The sequence below is a fragment of the Stenella coeruleoalba genome, assembly GCF_951394435.1.
Source record: "Stenella coeruleoalba genome assembly, chromosome: 13".
NCBI lineage: Eukaryota > Metazoa > Chordata > Mammalia > Artiodactyla > Delphinidae > Stenella > Stenella coeruleoalba.
In genome coordinates, this window is record NC_137159.1 from 39,155,237 (window position 1) to 39,180,692 (window position 25,456).

General features: G+C 36.6%; 2 protein-coding genes across 9 annotated transcripts in view; one reads left to right on the forward strand and one right to left on the reverse strand.

Moving 5' to 3' along the window:
- The window catches only part of PEX13 (peroxisomal biogenesis factor 13), a 36,174-nt gene extending 20,802 nt beyond the window's left edge, over window positions 1-15,372 (reverse strand). The window contains exon 1 of the mRNA XM_079941255.1: window positions 15,179-15,372. Within this exon, the coding sequence (XP_079797381.1) occupies window positions 15,179-15,270 (92 nt within the window). The 5' untranslated portion in view covers window positions 15,271-15,372. The remainder of the gene's footprint in view (window positions 1-15,178) is intronic.
- Window positions 15,373-15,569: 197 nt separating this feature from the next.
- Window positions 15,570-25,456, forward strand: part of PUS10 (pseudouridine synthase 10) — a 66,737-nt gene continuing 56,850 nt past the window's right edge. For 2 of the 8 annotated variants that reach the window (XR_013831137.1, XM_079941387.1), the window contains exons 1-4: window positions 15,664-15,795; window positions 18,824-18,964; window positions 21,480-21,743; window positions 22,490-22,576. Coding sequence is in view for 6 of the 8 variants with exons in the window: in XM_079941387.1 (XP_079797513.1) it covers window positions 18,839-18,964; window positions 21,480-21,743; window positions 22,490-22,576 (477 nt within the window). In the remaining 2 variants the exon portion in view is untranslated. The other 6 variants (XM_079941388.1, XM_079941390.1, XM_079941389.1 and 3 more) reach the window with 6 other exon arrangements.

Consider the following 25,456-nt stretch of genomic DNA (forward strand, 5'->3'; position numbering starts at 1 on the left):
TATTGCATCTAGGACCTGCAGTACAATCTTGAATGGAAGGGATGATAGAAGGTATCCTAGTCTCATTCCTAATCTCAAAGGGAAAAATTTCAAGATGTCACCAATAATTATCATGTTTGTTGTAGGTTTGTTGTAGATTTAGTAGTTCCTTTTGATAAAATTTTTTTTACCACGAATGAATGCTGAATTTTATCAAACGATTCCTTAGCACCTATCAAGATGATTATATGAATTTTTTCATTTACTGTCTATGATGAATTACATTAATTTTCAAATGTTAAAGCCAACCTGCATTCCTGAAGTAGAATCAAGTAGGCCACAATATATTTCTGAATTTGGTTTGCCAATATTTTATTGAAGATTTTTTTATATCTATGTTCATGAATGAGACTGTCCTAATATGCTTTTATTGTAAACGTCTTTGTCAGGTTTGGACATCAAGGTTGAATTGGCCTCTTAAAAAGAGTTGGGGGAGTCTTTCACTCTTTTCTATATTCTAGAAAAGTTAATTATTTCTTCCTTAAAGGTTTCTAGAGTTTACCAGTGAATCATATGGGCTTGGAATTCTCCTACTGGGAAGAATTTTCATTATGAATTTAATTTCTTTAGTATCATGCTACTTAAAATGTGGTCTGTGGACCAGTGCTATTTTATGAACCATTTTATACCATCTATAGTAAGTACAGAAAACGAGATTGTGTTTAAGTAATTTGACACTGCTATGATATTTTTACTGCATTTTATAAAAAGTATTGGCCATCATCACAAATATTTTGAGAAGCACTGCTTCAAGTGTTAAAGGACTATTTATCTTTTCTATCTGTAAAATATACCTTGCTTCATCCTCTAAATCTCTTCCCTTCCTTTCTGTATTTTCCTGTCCTTTTGTCTCTTTGTACTTCCTTCTAGATATTTTCTTCCCAACTATTCTTTTCTTTTAATTTTATTTATTTATTTTTGTCTGCGTTGGGTCTTCATTGCTGCACGCGGGCTTTCTCTAGTTGCTGAGAGCGGGGGCTACTCTTCATTGCAGTGCACGGGCTCCTCATTGCGGTGGCTTCTCTTGTTGTGGAGCACAGGCTCTAGGCACGCAGGCTTCAGTAGTTGTGGCACGTGGGTTCAGTAGTTGTGGATCTCGGGCTCTAGAGCGCAGGCTCAGTAGTTGTGGCACACGGGCTGTTGCTCTGTGGCATGTGGGATCTTCCCGGACCAGCGTTCGAACCTGTGTCCCCTGCATTGGCAGGCGGATTCTTAACCACTGTGCCACCAGGGAAGCCCTCCAACTATTCTTTAGGTCACTGCTACTCAAGGGGCCAATCTGCAAGATAAGGAGCTTGCACTATAATGTAAATCAACAAATTCTTTCTTCACAGAGAAAGTTTTGCCATCAAGAAAATGCCACTTGAGGGCTTCCCTGGTGGCGCAGTGGTTGAGAGTCTGCCTGCCGATGCAGGGGACACGGGTTCGTGCCCCAGTCCGGGAAGATCCCACATGCCGCGGAGCGGCTAGGCCTGTGAGCCACGGCCACTGAGCCTGCGCGTCCGGAGCAAGATCCCACATGCCGTGGAGCGGCTAGGCCTGTGAGCCACGGCCACTGAGCCTGCGCGTCCGGAGCCTGTGCTCCGCAACGGGAGAGGCCACAACAGTGAGAGGCCCACGTACCGCAAAAAAAAAAAAAAAAAGAAAATGCCACTTGAGTGGTGGAGAGATAAACTGGAAGATTGGGATTGACATATACACACTACTATATATAAAATAGATAACTAATAAGGACCCTACTGTACAGCACAGGGAACTCTATTCAGTACTCTGTAATAGCCTATATGGGAAAAGAATCTAAAAAAGAGTGGATATATTTACATGTATAACTGATTCACTTTGCTGTACACCTGAAACTAATACAACATTGTAAACAACTATATGCCAATAAAAATTTAAAAGAAAAGAAAAGAAAATGCCAGTTGAACTAAATGGTATGCTCAGGGTCAATTTGTTCTACATTTTGACACAAATTTCCTATCTTGTTGTGGACTGTTACTACATAGTTCAAAAAATAGCAGCCAGCCCATAGACTCTCAGCAGCTACAGAACACACTTCGAGCAGTACTGCTCTAAGTCACTAATTCCCTATGTAATGGTGTCTAATCTGTTTCTAAATCCAATGAGCTCTCAATTTTGGTTACTGTATTTTTTGTTCTAGAAATTCCTTTCCTCTTTTAATAGCTTCCAATTCTCTGCCAAAATTCTTCATCTTCTCTTTTATTGCCCTCAACATATTAAAGATAATTTAAAGTTTCTGCTAACTCCAATATCTAGAGTCCCTATGAATTTGTTTATCCAGATGTTAACTTAGCTGCCATTTATGTTACATAATGTCCTCCTGGGTCTGGCTATTTGATTTTGCTGTGCGTCAGCAATTATTATTGTAGCAGTAATTTGAGATTCTGGATGATGTTCTCTTTCTCCAGATGTGTTTCATTCTGGATATTGTTTCTTTTCATTTTTTTAAAAAATTGAAATGTAGTTGATTTACAATGTTGTGTTAGTTGCAGGGGTACAGCAAAGTGATTCAGATATATTTATTTATATATATATACACACACACACACACACACACACACACATATAAAAGTGAATATGTATATTCTTTTTCAGATTCTTTTCTATTTTAGGTTATTACAAGATATTGAATATAGTTCCCTGTGCTATACATTAGTTCCCTGTGCTATACAATAGGTCCTTGTTGTTTATCTATTTTATATATAGTAATATGTATCTGGACATTGTTTTCTGAACTATTCTCTAATTTAGTTCAGCCAGGATGCTAAGGCTACTATCAATTCATGATGTCCCTAATTTCAGGAATTGATGATTTGACGCTGGGCTTCTGTTCCTATAAGGACCTGTCTACCTCTTTTACACCCTTGTATCTAGATGTATCTTTTATACCCTTATATCTAGATGTACCTAACATTAGGTATGGGTAATTTATCAGTATCTCGTCTTGGAGGACGTCTGAACTCCAACCATGATTCAAGAGTCTGTCAAGTGTTCTACTCAACTAGCTTCATTATCTAAGCTGCTTCTTCTGAAATCAGCAGAAGCTTCTATGGGAAAAGTGCTTTCAAAGGCAATGCTCACCTTTGTGAATTTTTAACTTTCCTGAATCTGGGCTCCATAAATCTTTATCCTCTTTTTGCCCTATAATGCCTTCCAGATGTTTTATATTCTGCTTAGCTTTCTACTTGTCCTCAATAGTTTTTTTTTCCTAAAGTACTTATTCTGCCATCATCAAAAGTCCTTCCTATAATTCTTTGTCCATATTTTGTACAGTATCTTACATTTATTTATACATCTGACTCTTCCTGTAAACGGCAAGTTTCTCAAAGGCACAGGAGCTTTCCTTGTTTCTCCATCACCTAACTATAGTGCTTAGCATATAAATAGGTACTGATAAAAACACTATACTGGAGTCTTTCATTAGTAAATATTTAATACACATATATCACACACTATTAATACAGATTTTTCTTTATATATCTTTGTATTATTTCATAAATTGTGATGAATATGTAACTTAAAAAATTATAGGGAATTAAATTTAAACATTTGGTAATAAAAAAATAAAGAGCTTTCCTCTTACTCTTGTGTGTGTTTTTTTTAAATTTTGGCCGCCCTGCTCAGCTTGTTGAATTTTAGTTCCCTATCAGGGACTGAACCCAGGCCTTCGGCAGTGAACATGAGGAGTCTTAACCAGTGGACCACCAAGGAATTCACTCTTCTTTGGTTTTAATGCGGTCTTTTTCCGGCATACACAAGTGCATTCAGTGTGCATGTACAGTCTTGCCTTCTGTTACAACAAGCATAATGAGAGCTAAAGAAGCCTATGACTTAGAAGAACAATGATTTATTCTCATTGCTGAATGTGCAAAATCTCCCCCACCCAATTTTTTATCTTGAAAAGTTTCAAACAGGAAAAAAAAAAAAACTGAAAGAAAAGTACAATATCCACATACCTTCTATCTAGATTCAACAACTGCTATCATTTTGCCACATTTGCTTCCTCTTTATCACTCTCTAGTCTTTTAAAACTTCTTGAACTATTTGAAATTAACTTGTAGACCTAATAAATTACTCCTAAATACCTCACAGCCATTTCCTAAGAATAAAGATATTTTATACAAAAACATAATACTGTTTTCCCATCTTTGAAAATTAATAATTCCATATCTATTACCCAATTGATATTCAAAACATATCCATTACTCTCAAATATCTTTGTCTAAACAGCTTTATTGAGTTAAAATTCACATACCATAAAATTCACCCATTTAAATTGTAAAAGGCAACAGTTTTCCATATATTCACAGAGCTGTACAACTATCACCATATGCAACTTCAGCACACTTTCATCATCCCAAATAGAAATCCCATACTTATTAGCAGTCACTCCCCACTTCTTACCCTCCTCCAATCCTGGGCAATCACACTAATCTACTGTCTGTCTCTATAGGTTTGCCTACTTTGGACATTTCCTATATAATCGATTCTTGTTATTTGAGATAGTTATGCTCTATAAACCTGCAAACAATGAATCAGCAAATACTGAATCACTGCTCCTGGAGGAAACAAAGAGTTAGGTTCCTTCAAGCCTCTGGTCACAACATTTTCATCTATCTACTGATCAATACATATACTTTTTATGTATGTTTCTGTTTAAAGATACTTTATCTAATGACATTGTTGACTCATTAACAATGAATTCATGGCCAAAAGCACCACAACTCATGTCTGAACAAAGTTTATCTAATGCTAATATTTTCTCCATAAGGCCTTCTAGGAACACTTCAGCACTATGCTTAGGGGCCATTTAAAGACAGTGAAATCATCAACAAAAATGTGAAAAACGTGGCTGGCACTTAACTGATTTTGAAAAGGACACCTGTTCACAGTATGAGAGCTGAAACAAGCCAGAATGTTGCTTTTTTTTCACCCTTAGCTGAGAGATGACTCAGATCTTTCACTGCTCTATGTGTGTCTGAAAAGATCATGAAAATGCTTCAAGTACTGATTTTAGGGTTACAAATAAATTTCACCGAGTAGGAGAGTTTGCAAATACTGAATCCGCAAATAATGAGGATCTACAGTAAATGAAACTTACAATATGTAGTATTTTGTGACTGGCTTCTTTCACTTAATGTTTTAAAGGTTCATCTATGTTGTAGCATGTATCAGTACCTCATTCTTTTTTATTACTATATTATATTTATCCATACATCAGCTGATAAACATTTGGGTTGTTTCCACTTTTGGGGTATTATGACTAATGCTTCTATGAACATTTATGTACAAATTTTTGTGTGAACATGTGTTTTCATGTTTCTTGGGGATGATACTGCTGGGTCATATCATAACTCTGTGTTTACCCTTTTGAAGAACTGCCAAATTGTTTTCCAAAGCAACTGTACAATTTTATGTTCCCACCAGCAGTGCATGAGGGTTTCAATTTCTCTACATTTTGTCAACACTTGTTATTATCTGTCTTTTTTACTATAGCCACCCTAGTGGGTGTGAAATGGTACATCACTGTGGGTTTGATTTACATTTCCCTAATGGTTAATGATATCGAGTATCTTTTCATGTGCTTATTGGCCAGTTTTAGATCTTCCTTGGAGAAATGTCTATTCACATACATTGCCCATTTTAAAAATTAGGTTATTTATCTTTTTATCATTGAGTTGTAAAAGTCAAAATGTCTTTTTAGGTTTTTTTGAAACAAAAATTTAATTAAGTCTCACATATTGCATTTGGTTGGTTGTGTCCCTATTCTCATCTAAACAGAACAATAATGTCCTGGACTTTTTGAAGAGTCCAGTCAATTTCTTCTAGAGTGTCCCACATTCTGGATTTGTGTTACCCCCAAATGTTGTTTAACTATCCCCTATCCTCTATACTTCCAGTTAAACTGGAAGTATGAACTGGAAGTATAAACTGGAAGTATGCATCTAAAGGTTTGATCTAAAGGTTTTGGCAAGCATAAATCATGAGCGAAGTTGTTTACCTCAGATTGTATTACATCATAAAAAAAGGAATAAAACTTTAAAAAGGGTCAGTAGACTACCAAATAGTGTAGTATATTCAGGTTTGGATGAAGCAGCTCTGAGGGTAAGTGCTCCACTCAAATGAAACTAGTTCATTGCTTGAGGCTGGGGACTGGGAAGTGCCACCTTGCCTCATAAAAATTTGCTGACAGTGGTAAAAGAGATTATAAAATTTGCTGACAACACTTTAGGATTTTTAGAAAGTTACAAAACTAAGAATGGGGGAAGACTCTGATAAAGCCTCAAACTCAGAAAATGAAACAAGTTAACAACTGACTCAATGACTTAATCTGCGATATCCTTAATCTAAGCCACTTTATACCAGATTCTTACATGGAGAGTGGATGCTGAGAGGGAGGTACAAGCAACAGGAAGCCTACTAGATAGAAAGAGCGGAATGTAGAAGGAAAAGTGAGACAACAGAACCCCAAAATTCCCACTCAAAATGGACATATCAAAAATACTACACACAAGAAGAAAAAAAAAACACAAAGAGTCCAAAATAACAAAAATTAACAATAAGAATGAAAAGTCATTCAAGGAAAAACTAATTTTATATAATAGCTCATCAAAGATTCTAAATATGTTTAAAATGGTCAAAGAGATAAGCAGAACAAGAATAATATGAGATTGAATGAATGGATTTTAAAAAGTCAAAGAGATAAATGTAGCAATAACATCTGTGAAATAAAAATTGAAAAAAAACCATGTAAATATGAAAAAAATTTCATTAGAAATCTTATACACAATGCCCACAGCCACAAGGCATCTTGTAACTATGAGGCAAAAAGAAAATTAGTTGTTGTATACTAAGGAACAGAGTAGAAATATGGAACTTGTGGAATTCTACTTCAAGTAATGGTATTCTAGGTAATCAGACCAACTCTTTCACAGAAAACAATTAGAAAAGCTAGAAAAAATATAAAATTATCTGTTTAAAGCAAGAGAAGACAAGACACTGAGGAATTAGAATCAAGATCCAGGAGTAGGAGAAAATCTAGAGAGCCCATTTTAGATGTTTCTCAAGGGAAGCGGGCCAATTCCAGAAGAGATGGCTGACAGGATAAGTTGAGTAGAGCTTTTAATAGACTCTCTGGGCTAAGGAGACAAAAACTAGAATTCAGAAGTCCCAAAAGAGGGACAAGATAAATGCCCACACTTCAGACTGGGACTTTGAACAGCCACATGCTAGGAGTAAGGGGAAAAAGGTTAACAAGAAATAGACTAGCCCTGGGAGAAACTGAAAACCACAATTTCAAGTTAGCTCAAATTTGAAATTATTAAAATGATCTTAGATTGCTAGTGGCCCAAGGTGCCTATCAAAAGTAAAACTCTCTGGAGGAAGAGACCATCCTAGGCCTCAAATCGCCTTAAATTATCTATATACAATGCCCAGCTCTCACTGAAAAATAATTGAGCCTCTATGATGACAAAACTACATGTTAAAAAAAATGAGTGACATTAGCCAATATAAAATGATCCATATGGATCCAGATAATGGAGTTATCAGGTGGAGACTTTAAACAACTACGCTATACATATTCAAGGAAAAAAAAGGCAAGACTGAGATTTTCAGCAGAGAATAGAAACTATAAAGCAGGACCAAATGGAAATTCTAAAACTAAAAGAATAAAATACCTGAAACTACGAACTCAATGACTGATTTGTTTACTATCAGATTAGACACACTGAAAGAAAATACCGGTGAACTAGAAGAGTTCAGAAGAAAATACCCAGAATGAAGCATGAGTAACAAAAGGATACATACAGAAATGAGTGTAAGATACAGAGTGTATAGTGAAATATAGAGCATATATGTAATTGGGGTCAGAGAAATGAAAAGAGGATGGGCAGAAGAGATATTTAAAGAAATAATGGTTGAGCCTTTTCTGAAATCAATGAAAGACATCAAGTCAGATTCAAGTATCTCTATGAATCCCACCAAAAATAATATAATGAAAAATACATTGAAGCCCAACGAAGTATAACTGCTGGAAAAAAAAAAAAAAAAAGAGATTCCTTTCGAAGGAGCAAGAGTAAGACAGAGATGACTGAAAATGCCAGAAAGCTGACAGACAAAAAGGAAGTCAAGAAAAATGTAGGTCCCCTGATGACAATGGTGAGTTAGCAGATCTCTAGACTTCTTGTCAACTAAACAATAAATGCCTCTATAGTTGAAAGCACAGAAAGTCAGATATTGTTACTTGGAGCAGAACTATTCCTGATATGTTTAATAGTAGTTCCAGAAAAAGAGATGGGAAAGAATAGTGCTCAAACAATATTTAAAGATAGGATTCGTGAGAGTTTTCCTGAATTAAAGACAGATGTGAATCCTCGGATTCAACACTGTGGGTACTGAGCATGAACATTGTAGCTGCTGAGCAGGAGGAAAATATATACATGTACATATGTATATCTGAATATTTGAACCTAGACAGAGCCTAATAAAGCTGTAGAGGACCAAGGTAAGGGAAAATCTTAAAGGCTGCTAAGGACAACATAGTCTGTAAAGGAATAAAAATTAAACTCAATAGAAAAATTTCTGTAGCTACAAAACTCTGATACCAAACCAGAAAGGTATAATACAAAGAAAGAAAATTATAGGCCAATTAACAACATATATGCAAAGATCTTAAAATATTAGATTTCAACATTGTATTTTTTAAAAAAAATCAAAATTTAGCAGAGTTCATCCAGAAACGCAAGGATGATTCAACATTGGACAATTAATTGATGCAATAAACCACATTTTCATATTAAAATAAAAACACATAATTATCCCAACAGATGCAGAAAAGTTATTCATAAAATTTAATACCCCTTCATAATAAAAATCTGAGCAAGGTAGAGAGATAGAAGTTTGATAGGATATCTATCAAAAACAAAAAGCAAACATCATAATTTATAGTGAGACTTGAGAAGCATTCCAATGAAAGTCTGGAACAATACAAGGATGTTGGCAATTTATGCTGGCTTATTTGTAAATGACAGGATTGTCAACATAGGACTCAAAAGAATTTCAACCAAACCATCAGAACAAATTAAGAGTCTGACATTATGCTGGATATAATATTTATATCTTATAAACGATGGGAAAGGACTTCATGGAAACAATTATAAAACACTACTTAAAGCAAAAAAGAATGTCAAAATCTCACCAATTGCACCGTACAAAATATTCATGGATGAAAAGGCTTACTTGATCTTTACATAAAAGTTCCAATTAAAATATAAAGTTCTAATAAAAATCTCAATAAGTCTTTTTATAAAGGCTAAGTGCAACAAAGGCAATTATGAAGAACAGCAATGTGTGGAGGATCTTGACATACCAAACATCAAAACTTATTATAAAGACAGTGTGGTGTTAGCATAAGAATAGATAAATACAGCAACAGAACATATTATATAAAGTCCCCCAAACAGAACCACACATTTAGGAAAACTTGGTGTGATATAGATGGCATTATAAAGTAGTATGGAATAAACTACTTAATAAATGGTGCTGGGATAATAAGCTATCCACATGGAAAAGAATTGAATTCTCTATTTCACACTGATTTTTGTACAACAAAGTCAGTTCCAGGTGGATTAAAGATATGAATGGGGGGCTTCCCTGGTAGCGCAGTGGTTGAGAGTCCGCCTGCCGATGCAGGGGACAAAGGTTCGTGTACCGGTCCAGGAGGATCCCACATGCCGCGGAGCAGCTGGGCCCCTGAGCCATGGCCGCTGACCCTGCGCGTCCGGAGCCTGTGCTCCGCAACGGGAGAGGCCACACAGTGAGAGGGCCTGCGTACCGCAAAAAAAAAAAAAAAAAAGATATGAATGGGAAATGAACAGTTAAAAGAAGATACAGAAAAAAATTTTCCTGATCTGAGGTAGAAAGGGTTTCTTAACCAAGACAGAAAAAGCACAAGTAAAAGATGAAAAATTTGGCTATATTAAAATTAAAATATCTGTACAACAAAAATGAACATGAATGTAAATAAAGCAATAAGACAAGCCAAAGATCGAAAGATAAAAACAAAATAGGATCAGTACAAACAATAAAGTACTCCTACAAATTGATAAGCAAAGATAAAGCCAACATAAAAGTGGGTAAAAGATTACCAACAGAAAAAATTTCAAATCAACATTCAAAAAGATCCTCAATTTTATTACTGATCAGAGAAGTGCAAATTAAATACCATTTCACATCTATTAGATTGGTAAATACAGTACTACAAAATAACATCAAGTGTTGGAAAAAATGTAGAGAAACAGAATACCTTGCTAGTGAAAATGTAAAAATTGGTATACAACCACTTCGAGGAGCACCTTGGTGATAGTACTTGAAGATAAGCATACCCTTCCAACAAGCAACTCTCCTCCCAGAAAACCTCTGGAAACGTGCACAAGGAGAAAGACACATGAATGTTGACTGCAGTAGCTTTAAATATTTAACAACTAATACTCTAATATCTATAACAGAACAAATAGTTTGCTTTTATATAACAGAATATCCTATGGCAGTTAAAACGAACTACAGGCATACCTCATTTTATGATGCTTTGCTTTACTGCGCTTTGCAGATCGTGTTTTTTACAAATTGAAGGCTTGTTGCAACCCTGTGTCAAGCCCATCTATCTGCACCATTGTTTGAACAGCATTTGCTCACTTCGTGTCTCTGTGTCGCATTCTGGTAATTCTCACAATATTTCAAACTTTTTCATTACTATTATATTTGTTATGGTGATCAGTGATCTCTTATGTTACTATTCTAGTTGTTTTAGGACACCATGAACTGTGCCCCTATAAGACAGCAAACTCTCAAAATAAATGTGTGTGTTCTGACTGCTCCAGCGACCAGCCTTTCCTCCCATGTCTCTCTCTCTTCTCGAGATTCCCTTATTCCCTAAGACATAAGAATGTTGAAATTAGGCCAGTTAATAACCCTACAACGGCCTCTAAGTGTTCAAGTGAAAGAAAGAGTCACACGCCTCTAAATCAAAAGCTAGAAATGATTAAGCTTAGAGAGGAAGGCATGTCAAAAGTCAGGATAGGCCAAAGGCTAGGCCTCTTGCACCAAACTGTTAGCCAAGCTGTGAATGCAAAGGAAAAGTTCTTGAAGGATATTAAAAGTGCTACTCCAGTGAACACGCTATTGATAAAGTGAAACAGCCTTATTGCTGACATGACGAAAGTTTTAGTGGTCTAGCTAAATCAAAGCAGCCATTAACATTCCCTTAAGCCAAAACCTAATCCAGAGCAAGGCCCTAACTCTTCAATTCTGTGAAGGCTGAGAGGTGAGGAAGCTGCAGAAGAAAAGTCTGAAGCTAGCAGAGGTTGTTTCAGGAGCTTTAAGGAAAGAAGCCATCTACATAACATAAGAGTGCAAGGTAAAGCTGCAAGTGCTGGTGTAGAAACTCCAGCAAGTTATCTAGAAGATCTAGCTTAGATAATTAATGAAGGTGGCTATGCTAAACAACAGATTTTCAATGTGGACAAAATAGCCTTCTATGGGAAGAAGAGGCCATCTAGGGCTTTCATGGCTAGAGGGAAGGCAATGCCAGGCTTCAAAGCCTCAAAGGACAAGCTGACTCTCTTGTTAGGGGCTAATGCAGCTGGAACGTGAAGATGAAGCCAATGCTCATTTACCATTCTGAAACTCCTAAGGCCCTTAAGAATTATGCTAAATCTACTCTGCCTGTGCTCTATCAGTGGAACAACAAAGCCTGCATGACAGCACATCTGTTTACAATATGGTTTACTAAATATTTTAAGCCCACTGTTGAGACCTAGTGCTCAGAAGAAAAGATTCCTTTCAAAATACTACTGCTCACTGATAATGCAACTGGTCACCCAAGAGCTGATGGAGGTGTACAATGAGATTAATGTTGTTTTCATGTCTGCTAGCACAATATCCATTCTGTAGCCCATGGATCAAGGAGTCATTTTGACTTTTAAGTCTTATTATCTAAGAAATAAATTTCATACGGCTATAGCTGCCATAGACAGTGATTTCGCTGATGGACTTGGGCAAAGTAAATTGAAACCCTTTCTAAAAGGATTCACCATTTTAGATGCCATTAAGAACACCTGTGATACATGGGATGAGTTCAATATATCAACTTTAACAGGAGTTTGGAAGAAGTTGATTCCAACCCTCATGGATGACTTTAAAGGGGTTCAAGACTTCCGTGACGCAAGTAACTACAGATGTGGTGGAAATAGCAAGAGAACTAAAAATAAAAGTGAAGCCTAAAGATGTAACTGAATTGCTGTAATCTCATGATAAGACTTTAACAGATGAGGAGCTGCTTCTTATGGGTAAGCAAAGAAAGTGGTTTCTTGAGATGGCATCCACTCCTGGTGAAGAAGATATGAAGATTGTTGAAATGACAACAAGGGATTTAGACTACTATGTAAATTTAGCTGATAAAGCAGCATCAGGGTTTGAGAAGATTTACTCCAATTTTGAAAGAAGTTCTACTGTGGGTAAAATGCTATCAAACAGTACTGCATGCTACAGAGAAATGTTCGAGAAAGGAAGACTCAACCAATGTGGCAAACTTCATTGTCTTCTTATTTAAAGAAACTGCCACAACCACCCCAGCCTTTAGCAACCACCTCCAATGAGTCAACATCGAGGCAAGACTCTCCACCAACAAAAAGATTACAACTGGCTGAAGGCTCAGATGATGGTCAGCATTTTCTTAGCAATGAAGTATCTTTAAGGTTATATACATTGTTTCTTTAGACATAATGCTATTGCACACTTAATAGACTACAGTAGAGTGTAAACATAACTTTTATATGCACTGGGAAACCAAAAAAACTCATGTGACTCGCTTTATTGCAATATTCATTCGCTTTATTGCGATATTTGATTTACTGCAGTGGTCTGAATCCAACCTGCAATACCTCCCAAGTATGCCTGTACAGGTACAAGAATGAACAAGATAAATCTCAAAATAAATAATAGTGGAAAAACACTTTGCAAATGATACATACAGTTCGAATATATTTAAAGTCAAAAATATACTGAATAATAATACATACATATATACATATGTAATGTACGTACAAAGCTAAATACTGAAGTATAAAAACACTGTGTACAATAAAAACCAAATAGGGACAGTAGTTACCGTAGGAAAGAAGAATGGGAGGGTTTAACTGTTGCTCTAATTTTTATTTTTTAAAAAATCTGAGGCGAATCTGGTAAAATGTTAATATTTCTTAAAGCTGGGAGCTAATACACAAGTATTCATCATCTTACTCTCTACCAGTCTCTAGGTGTTTAAAATACTTGACATTTTCTTAAAAAATGGGAAAATGGTTAATCTTACATAAACAGAACTTTGACAGATGCAAAAATAAAACGTCTCTCTTCTAAAGAGCAGTCCAAATTTTTAAAGAAGGTCAAACCACTCATAAAAAAAGGTAGCAGATGCTACCTTTATATTAGCAAAAAATGCTAATCTGCCTGCTAATGCAGGGGCCACGGGTTTGAGCCCTGGTCTGGGAAGATCCCACATGCTGAGGATCAACTAAGCCCGTGCGCCACAACTACTGAGCCTGTGCTCTAGAGCCCGCGAGCCACAACTACTGAAGCCCATGTGCCTCGAGCCCATGCTCCGCAACAAGAGAAGCCACTGCCATGAGAAGCCCACCCACCGCAACGAAGAGTAACCCCTGCTCGCTGCCAACTAGAGAAAGCCTGTGCGCAGCAACGAAGACCCAACGCAGCCAAAAATAAATAAAACAAATTTATTTTTTAAAAAGTAGCATACAGTGTCATCCCAACTTAATAGCAATAATTAAAGCTTACTACTGATATACCTTCATTATTAAATAAAGTAGCAATTCTGTTCAAACACCTTAAAAAAACATTACAAGATTTTAGAGCATAGCAGAAATACATTCCAGTATGTTGGGGATTTCTATGTAAGTAAACCTACCACAGTAGGCAATGTGACATTCGAGTCTCACCATCTGAATTAAGATGCCCAGATCCACAGACTTAGAGAACAGAACTTATGATTACAAGGGCGGAAGGGATAGATTGGGAGTTTGGGATTGACAATGTACACAGTTATATTTAAAATAGATAACCAACAAGGACCTACTGTATAGTACAGGGAACACTGCTTACTATTCTGTAATAACCTAAATGGGAAAAGAATTTGAAAAAGAATAGATACATGTATGTGTATAACTGAATCACTTTGCTGTACACCTGAAACTAACACATTAACCAACTCTGCTCCAATATAAAAAATTTAAAAAAAAGATGTCCAGATCCACCCAACACGTTTTAAAACACGTTCTTCCTGGCAACAAGAACCCATTCTCTATGTGAAATTCTTCTCTTTTATTCTATTTTAGCCTTTTTTGAGTTGTAGATCCATTTAACACTGATTAAAACCAAACAAAAAACCACAGGCCTTAGAAAAAAATCACACACTATCTAGCACACAAAGGCCACTCGTAGGCCTCAGTTTTTTAACTCCCGCTTGTTGCTTTTCCAAATCTTTATCCGAAACATTGCTGAGTTATGCTGGAAAAGAACGCAAACAGTACAGGCTTGAGTTCCAGTTGTGTAAAAGTGACCTTTTGGGCTTTCACCAACTTGTCGAGAGATGGTTAAAAGCTTTCGAGAGACTTTGCTCCCTGACGAGCCGGGGCCGGGCAAATGCCTCTCTCACCTGCTACGGACCGAAAGTCTTAACTCTTTAAGGTAGGGGTGGCGGGGGGAAGAGAGTCGTGCAGTTCAGTCAGGGTGTCCCCCAAACAGAAGGGACAGGTGGTACCTGACCCTTTCTTCCAAGCACCGGCACTCAGGAGCCCAGGGCTATCGCTACCCCTCCCGGAAACGTCGCTGCCGAGAGCCGCCGAGTCAGAAGCAGCTGTCTGACACCGAATTCCCCTTGCAGGCGCCCCGAAGGCACTTCGACCTCCCTTACGACTAGGGGTGTGGGTGGGGGCTGGTTGAGAGGGGGAGGGGACACTTCACACCCAACAACGGCCTCAACCGCCTCCTGCCAAGTCCCCGCTATGGCCCACAAAACTCGCGGCCTGAAAAATCGCACACTCACTGGAAAGTGGTGCCGGGTCCTGACCCCGGCCCGGCCCCCGGAATCCGGCGGGTCTCCCAGGGTTTCGGCGGAGGCGGCGGCTGGGACGCCATCTCCGCCTCCTCTCAGATCCCGCGCAGAGCTGGGACTCTCCAGGCCCGAGGACACCAGCCGCTTGAGCGCCAGGCACAACATGCAGAGTGCAGAGCCCTCCACCCGGCCCTCCCCTGCAGTCAGGATGTGGTTTGTGGTGCTTTGCTGGCTGGTATTACAGCCTAGGAGGATGCCACTAACCTATGGGAAGAAACGCTTTCTTTTTATTTGCCTTGGAAAGAACTTCCATTCTAAACAGAGGGTAAGAGCTCATCGATATTTCTGGTGGCGGCTATAATGTCCTAGACGTCAGAGTCCCAAGGAGGCTTCCCTGGGACAAGTCCTGCACCCGGCCGGAGTAATGCCCCACACACCACTCCTCCACCCGCGGCGCAGGCAAGGTGCGTGGCGGCCGGCCATGTATCTTGACTGGTTTCCCTGCAAACAAGCAGGGGAGAATTCACTCAGTCCTCGCGTGAGGGAGCTGGTACTTTTTGTTCTATAGCTCTCGTTTCCTCGGGGAACAGAATTGCTAGACGCAATAGGTGCGTTGTCTTTAGTCTTCCCCGTTCCCTCTGAGGGCTGGAAGGGGTTAAATCTCTAGCTCCGGCGCCGTGGGAGAAGGTGAGGCAAGGGAGGTCTGAGGAGAGGGGGTGAGGACTGCATGCCGGAGAGGTGTGGATGGAGGGGATCGTTTCCTTCCTGTGGGAGAGGCTTTGTTAGCAAGGAGGGGTGAGTGGGAAGTGTTTGGGGACCCGACTGAAGGTGAGAAGGGCTTCCTTGGTTGGCCAAAGGAAAGACTGGAGGTTAGACCTGGGGTTGAACTTTCCAGAAATCTAGAGTAGATTCCACTGCTGAGTGTATCGGTAGCGCGATGAAGTTACGAGCGCCTTTCTTTAAAAATCCACACCCCACCCCCACCCCACAAGACGAATGACACCCTTCTGTATGAAAATGAGTTTTAAAAGATCCCGGGATGTGAGACTCAGCCTGGTTTTTTTGCCTGCTCCTGGCCTGTTTGTAATAAATAGTTTCTGTAATCGTCCGAGAAGTGAAAAGAAAAACCATCTTCTCTAGTAAACCAGAGACGGGGCTGGTTACCATTGATTTGTGGAGCAGGGACTGGATCGCCGTAGGATCCTGACACCTGGGAAGAGATTCTGTTGCAATTATATGTTCCAGTTCTTTGGGTAAAGTAAACACGTAAACGAAAAACAAACATCTTAAAGGCAACCGACAATGAAAACCTTACAGTACGGGATGCATTTCTCAGGGCTTGGTTTCAAAGATAATAAATCTAATATGGAACAACTGATTTCTGATGTCTTATGAAATCCTGGCATTTCAGCGCTGTACATCAAGATGAAACAACCAAATTTAAGAACGTATTTTTTCCTAATGTTAACGCGCTTGGGAAGTCGCTAGATTGTTGCTAGGTGAAAGTGATCTTGAGAAATTTGTAATGCCATTCGATTACTAACATAATTACGGAAGAGGGTTTTGTTTTGCTCTTTTAAGACCTCTTCAAATTACTCAAGACAGGAGATTTCCTAATTCTGAACGGGTTTGGAAACTTTAGAGCCAAGAGAGTATAATGTGTCATTTATTGACTAGTGTGATACCTTTGTTCTAGTGAACCTAATGGAGAAACAAACATTGTCTTTAAGCCAACTGGGGGAAAAAGCATACATTTTAATACAACTATTTAACTTAAGTCTCCTGGGAAATCTTTGATACAAAGTGCCCATCTTAAGCACTCAGTCCTGGATTTATTTATTGGACAGGAGGGTTTATTGGTTTCTCTTTCTGAGTTAAAGGTTAATTCTCAATTAAATGAAATCCTTGGCTTTAGCTAATGGAAAGGAGGAGAAAAAAAGGACGAAATAGAAACAGTTTCTCTGTGAGGGGAATGCAGTTGGGATACACTTTAAATGATGATAATCAGCTCCTCAAAGAATCCCGACCCCGTACCCAATAAAGATGTTAAAAAAAAAATAAAAATAAAAAAAATAAAAAACCCAATAAAGATGTTAAAAAATAAAAAAATAAAAAAAAATAAAAAAAAAAGAATCCCAACCCCTTATCAGCATCAAACTATTAGATTAAATGAGCTGGGGGAAGGGATTCAGATCGTTTGTAAATAACAATGATCACACAGAGCTTCATTATGCTTCATTATGGGAACAAAGAGGTTGTTCTTTACATATTCTGTACTTTCTGGAGCTCAAATTTACTTAGGCAGTCCTAATCAGTGTTTCCCAATCTGGGTGTCTGAAAGTTCTCACTGGTGTGTCCAGAGAAGCTTGGTTTTCTTCCCTTCCCCTCCCTGACAACTCACATATTTTGGTACCTTGAATTAGAACCCAGCCACAGGCAATCTGGTTTTTGTAGTCCTGCTTGCTGACCTTATTTTTATGGTGAAGAGTTCCATAGTACTATCTGTTTTCTGTCAAGGATCTATTCTTGATAAGTGGCCACAAACATTTAGAAACTTGAAAGTAAGTAGTGGGTTTTAAAGGGTTAGAAAACACAAACTAATTCTAAGAGTCACATCTTTATAGTAAGCAGTTGGTAAGAGCTTCACCCTCCACAAAAACTAAGTTCATTTGAATTATGAAAATGAACAAATTAAAGGTGCCACAATCTTTTATCTCTATGACCTCAGTACCATAACCATGCAATCACAGTTTTATAAAATATCACTAGTTCCTCATTTTAAAGTAATGTGAGCTGATTCATTAATCAGAAGACCTTTTTTTCCCTCCAAACAGAATGACTACGAAATTTAATTTTCATTACCCCACTCCTTCCTGGCAACAAGAACCCATTCTCTATGTCGTATTTACTTCCAAGTGAGTTTGTTCAAATTGCAAAAAAGTGGCAACTTGTTTTAGATAATAATTACTCAAATATTTTGCACTTTATTTGTTTTTGTTGGAGTTTTTACTTGTGTATGAAAGGAAGATTTTTCTCATTTTGCTAATAGTTGGTTTTTATTTAGTTATTATTTCATCAAAGTAAAATTGATGTTTTTGAATCTGATCAGTTTGCTTTGAATACTTGACTGCTTAACTATCATTAAGGGCAGTCAAGTATTACATAACATAGACTGATCTGATTATTTTTTCTAGCAAACTCATTTCTTATTTCTAACAGGAAAGTTTATTGAATTTACAACTCTGTGTTCTCAAACAATACTGAATGGTACAAAATAAAAAGCAAAATTACACTCTGTATTCTTGTTTTCATTACCCTCCTTAGAGACAGCCATTTTTTATTAGTTTTTATTTCTTTTGATTGATTTAGTTATGTTGATGCACTTTATCATAATCCAGAATGTTAAAGTCCTTGACAATTAGAAACTTTTACCTGATCCATCTAATAAATTGCCTTCAAGTTTTTGTTTCAATATGGATTTAATGAAAGGGACATTATTGGAGAATACCAAATAGTGATTTTCAAATATAAATGTTTTATCTTTAAAGATTTTTATCCTTAAAGGTGACCATATATTTGTCTGTGAAAGTAAAACACAAAAGGTGCTCATTAGTTTTACTTTTTCTTTTTTTCTAGTTGTAGCTATTTAATATGTTTCCACTGACTGTGGAAAACAAGCATGTGGCCCAGTTGTTGCTCAGTACTGGTACCTGTCCAAGATGTATCTTCAGATTCTGTGGTGTGGATTTTCATGCACCATACAAACTTCCCTACAAGGTAAGGGTATTTTCTTTCTTTCTTTCTCTCTTTCTCTCTTTCTTTCTCTCTTCCTTCCTTCCTTTTTTTTTTAAGTTAAGAAAGGGTCTTAAATCAATACCTGTGTATTTGAGGGCAAGTATCTGTTGATAACTCTTCATTAAATTTTTTTAAAAACTATAATAAAGTAGTTACCGATAATGGTAATTTGGGAATTGCCATTACCATATAAAATGTAAGTTTCTTCTTAAGTGATTATATTTAACATTTAATGTAGTGAGATCTTTGTGAAGCAATTCACTGGTGCATTTAATGTTTGCATAGATCTTTCCTAAAGAATATCTAGACAGAATATCACAAAATAGTGCATCTCACCAGATATTAGTAAAATGTAATGGGGGGGTGGAAGCATGGTGGGTTTGGTTGCCTTTTTTCTTTTTCTGTTTTCTGTATTACTACTTGTATTTACAAATAGGTGTTTGCAACTCTCTAGAAGTAAATGCTTATTATCACTTACCACTATTAATAGCAAAAGTAATATACTGAGGTCTTTGACATTTATGGTAATATACAGAGAGCTTTGACATTTAATAGAGTATTTCATATAAAATATATAACATTTTGTGAAATATATTTTATTCTAACAGTGATGTTCTTTTCAGAGGCAGATAGTAATTATATACATATGTGTAAATATGTACTTATAAACAGTACGAATACACCACACACACACACGCACACACACATGCACACACACACACACACACATACACACACACATTCAGCTTCCTATAATTAAAAAAAATTGCCCAGGAGTTAGCAATGGCAGTCATTTCTCCTATGTATTAGTTTCTATTATTTTGGAAATAATTATATCCAATATTCATATAGCATTATTATATGTCAAGCTCTCATATAATCCTCACAATAACCTATTAGGTAAGTACATACTATGATTGTCTCTATTTTCAGATGAAGAAACTGAGGCACAGAGAGGTTAAGCAACCTGCCCAAAGTTACACAGCTATTAAGTGAGCAAGCTAGGATATGAACTGTCTGTCTGAATCCAAAGCCTAGAATTTGGAGCTAGAAGACATGGATTTGAATCCCAGTTTCACCACTTTCCAGCTTCAGTTTTCTTCTCTGTAAATGGGCATGATGATAACATCCACCTCACAGGATTTTAAGGGACAATATCTAATAAAGTATGTGAAAACACTTTGAAAACTGGAAATGGTACATATGCTATGATGATTAATATATACATCTATATTTCTTTATACGCATAATGACTATGAAGTGATAAGATTGAGTTTGTGTAACTTGCCTTACAATTTTTTTCAGACACATTTATAATCTATTATTTTATACATATGTTGTAAGTTTTAAAATATATATTATAGAAAGACACTTAGTGTTGCCAACTTTTGTATCATTTTATATAAATATGAAAATATCTGAGGACTTTTCTGGGTAAATATATTTTGATATTTTCTATTCATGTGATATATGTACACATGCATGTATCTGTACGATGTTATATTGACATTATAGGTCTTAGGTAATAATAAACATATTTGTGTGGGCCATAATATGCCTGTATGTGTATATGTGTATGTATTTCTCTGTTAAAGATTTAATAGGAGAGCTCATGTCTTAATAAAATGAATTAAATTTGTTTGAGTGAAAGATTTTTCCCTTTAGAGTCAGTAAATTGTAATATGAGTGAATTTCAAAAGGATATTTATTCAACAACTGAATAATAAAACCTGCCCAATTTAGACAAAACAGAAGAAAAGTCCTCTGAGTATTTAGATGAGTGGAATGTCTGAAATATGATAGTGGTTTGAAAGGAATGCCACTTTTTACATTCCAATACAAAGAGTGACAGAAATTAGGCAAACCAGAATGTAGTAGAGGGCTTTTTTCAATTAATGCCTGTAAATGGTTTGTAATTATGATGCCAAATTTCAGCATTGCCAGCATCTGTTTGCCTTTGTTTAGTAAATTGACTAGAAATTATTTTTACTTAATAGACTTCTAATCTATGTAATTTTTCATATTTCATATTAAATATTGTACATATGAAGTTTTAGTGGTTGTGAGATTATTAAATAACCTAGCATAGATGGAAATTCAGTTTGCATTTCTATTTGCTAATAATTAGAATTGAAGTTGGGTTTTTTTGTTTTTGTTTGTTTTGCTGAAATTAGCAAGTGAATGACCCTCACAACAGAACTACAGGCCAAATTAATAAATTTGTTAATGGAGCCTTTCCATCTCAGATTTAGGATTTTAGCTTCACTTATGTATGAAACTCTTTTGAAAAAATATTCACACATATATTATAGGAATTAGGTATTCTCTTTTAAATTCTCCTGAAAGCCAGTGCTGGCTAATAAAACTAACTGCTCCAGAACTGATATAAGTCAGCATTGTATAAGTCTGTGATATATCATAATTTTCACACTTCATCTTACCCTTAAGGACATTGTTAAAGGGTCATTACTTTTTTTTTTTTTAATTAACTTTCCAGGAGTTGCTCAATGAACTGCAAAAATTTCTGGAAACTGAAAAAGATGAATTAATTTCAGAAGTTCCAAACCCACCTCCCAAGAAAATTCGACTACAAGAACTAGAAGATGGGATTGATGGGATGGATAATCTGAGTCAAAATGGAGAGGGAAAGATCTCGATTATTGAAGATGGAAGCATTGCTTCCAAGAACTCAAATTTAAATGTATGCAATGTATGCCTAGGAATTCTTCAAGACTTCTGTGAAAAAGAGTTCATTAAAAAGGTAAACTGGTTTTTTATTAATGTGCGATTCATAAAGATTTTCAGTTCTAAGGCCTAGAATTCTTGTATCCAAAGGAACAATGCCATTCGTTTCAACTTGTTTCACACAAATGAATCATTAGAACGTTTTCTTAATTTTTTTTTAAAAAAGCCTACTATTCTCAAATTACCTTTTTATCAACATGTCTGAAAATTAATGAAATATGTATCCATGTATTTCAGTTATGAGTGCTGTTCAACTGAACAAAAATGTAGCAATTTTCCCTTTGCTGTTTAACATAGCTAAGGAGTTAGAGAAAAGTTCTTCTTTAGTCATACCTTTTAGTGTCTAGAAAAGACTAGTGTTACAGCCTTGAGGAAGGTACATGATTGAAGGTGGGATTGCTTTTTGTTTCCAGGTATCAGGAGTGCCTATTTAGCTTTATTTTGTCTAAGATCTTTTCTGAATTACCAGGTGACTTAATAGAAAAGTATTTTGACATTCAACAGGTTGTTCTGCAGGTGAGTCCTGGCTCTTTTGGCGCCTTGTGATATCAGTCCTCAGGGTCATAGTTGGCAAATATTTGATTTCAGGATGTTTGTGAGAGTTTCCTACTCAAAGGTAAAAGTTTAGAAGTTTTGCAGTGTCATCTCCTGGACCAAAAATTCATGTTGTGAAGATTAGTGTAAAAATTTGAGCAATTCCTTGGAATTTATATAATACTTTTTTATGTAATAAAAAATACTTTTTATGTAATACTTTTTTAGGTGTGCCAAAAGGTTGAGGCCTCTGGGTTTGAATTCACCAACTTGGTATTGTCAATCTCCTTCCCACCACAGCTATCTGTAAGAGAGGTAAGGTCATTTACATACGTAAAACTATATGTGAAGTACACAATAGAAATTTCTAAAAAAATAGGAAAGTATAAATATTCCTTCCCATATTATATTTTCACATTTTATGAATTTATTGAATGACTGAAAGCATTACATTATTATAGTTGCTTAATGATGTTGAGTGAATGGATGAGAAAAGGAATTATTGGTTCAAATTAGTTTATTCATCACAGTACTGCCATCTTTTTAAAAGGTCCTAATTCAGTAGCAACATCCATTGAGTGGCATGTTGGTCAGAGAAAGATATTTGACCAGGACTTCAGAGATCTTTTGGGGCAGATGTATGTGTTTTATAATGGTCCTAGGATAAGATCATTTTAATTTTGATGAGCCTTCTCTTTTCCAGAGTAAAATATAAAAAGACGGCACCTCTTTTAGTCAATGGAAAAAGGGAGAGAAATAGCCTCATATTTATTTTAACTTTTTTCTTTTGGTAAGTGAAAAAAATAATAGTAGTCATTATTGTAATGTTCCTGTGTGTAGAAACTGATGTGAAAACACAAAACTATCTTTGTTAATACTGTTAAATGTAGTATAGAGAGAATGGCCTCTGTAACCTCAAATTATAATGAGCTGTAAACACATCTATTTGTATGTATGAGGTATATTTTCCCTAAGAATCCCAAAGCATCACCTTACATCTTACACCATCATTTTCTTTGGGTGAATATGTTTATTAGTCCCTAAAAGGCTAAAGATTGACTTAAGACTTGTTGAGGCTGGATAAATGATAGAGAAGAGCTGGGAAGTGAAAAAGAGTAGAGTGATTTTAAGTAGTATCTCTGTTGATGACAAGATAATGGAGCAAATGGAAGAGTAAAGGCAGTGATAATGATAATACTGAGGTTTATAAACACTTAAAGTCATTTTCTAGTCAATCATCAGTGCATTTCTCACAGATAGGTCATCTCCAGGGTCCAATTTTGGTGGAGAAAAACAGACTTCCAAAAGCTAAGTGACTCACAAAAGCTTTCAGTGTTTGAGTAACAAAAATAGGAAAAGAAATATATTTTCTAAGTGTGGTTATATATCTTACTACCAATCTTCATCTCAAAGTTTATATTTTTACGTTAAAATTTGTATTGTCCATTTTTACCACATGTGATGATTTTAACAATATTAACTTTTGAATACTTATGAAGTATTTATATTCCATATTAGAAATAGAAGATGCTGTTTTAAAAAATAGAATTATTCTGCATAAACTCTTCTTGTTTTTATTTATTTATTTTTGGCTGCGTTGGGTCTTCATGGCTGCATGAGGACTTTCTCTAGTTGCGGCGAGCGGGGGCTACTCTTCGTTGCAGTGCGTGGGCTTCTCATTGCGGTGGCTTCTTTTGTTGTGGAGCACGGCTTTAGGCACGCAGGCTTCAGTAGTTGTGGCTCGCAGGCTCTAGAGCGTGGGCTCAGTAGTTGTGGCTCACGGGCTTAGTTGTTCCACGGCATGTGAGATCTTCCTGGACCAGGGCTCAAACCCATGTACCCTGCATTGGCAGGCAGATTCTTAACCACTGCGTCACTAAGGAAGTCCTTAAACCTACGTTCTTATACTTGGGTTTAGAAAAACAACTGCCAAGTAAAGGATGAGGCAGGAGTGGCTTGAGCTATGTTTAATTGGAAGATTGGGATTGACATATACACACTACTATATATAAAATAGATAATTAATAAGGACCTACTGTATAGCATAGGAAACTCTACTCAATACTCTGTAATGGCCTATATGGGAAAAGAATCTAAAAAAGAGTGGATGTATGTATATGTATAACTGATTCACTTTGCTGTACACCTGAAACTAACACAACATTGTAAATTAACTATACTCCAATAAAAAAAAAAAGAGCTGTGTTTATAGCAATGGCTTAGGAGTTTTAGTTAGTAGCCCAATGAGAATTATGGGTGTGATTAGGTAAGTTCTCTGGATTTTCATCCAGATATTAGAAGTATAGTATCTGAAAAGATGAAGGTGACAATCCTTTTTTACTCAGTGCTGACCATTCCTAGCGTACCATAGTCAGATGGAATGTTCTACTTTAGGAGGAGCAAATACAAATGGGAAGGCATTTTGTAGTAGTCCCCCAAACTTGTGAATATGTTATTTTGCATTTTTAAAAAAGGGACTTGGTGGAAGTAATTAAGGTTAAGGATGATGAGATACAGAGATTATCCTTAATCATCTAGGTGGGCTCAACCTAATCATGTGAGTCCTTAAAAGTACCCTTCCTGGCTGAGGTGATGGTAAGAGAAAAAGGTGATTGTTTAAGAATGGTCAGAGTGATGCAGTGTTGCTCACTTTGAAGATAGTGGGAGGGAGCCTTGAGCCCAGGAAAATGAGTGGAATCTGAAAGCTAGAAAAAGCAAGGAAACAGGTCCTCCTAGCCTAGAGCCTCCAGAGAAGAATATGGCCCTATTGACCCAGTGAGACCAGTGTCAGGCTTCTGACCTAAAGAACTGTAAGATAATAAATTTGTGTTTTAAACCACTAAATTTGTGGGAATTTGTTATAGCAATAATAGAAACAAACACATTTAGATGAGTGCATTTAGAATGTGGGAGACATCTGAACCCTGGTCACAGGAGCTGCTGCCAAAGGAACTTGGGTTATTTAATTTGGAGAATAGATGATTTAGTGGGACAAATTTGCCCTGCTTAAATATTTGAGGGGTTTTCTCCTGGAGAGATAGAGTAATTTTCAGCTGTAAGGAGGATTATCCAAAACAGGATAGACTGTTTTCAGGAATGGTGAGTTTTCTGTCACCAGAATGTTTAAGCCAAGGCTGGGCAACTACTTGGCAGATGTATATGTGTATATATATATATATATATATATATATATAT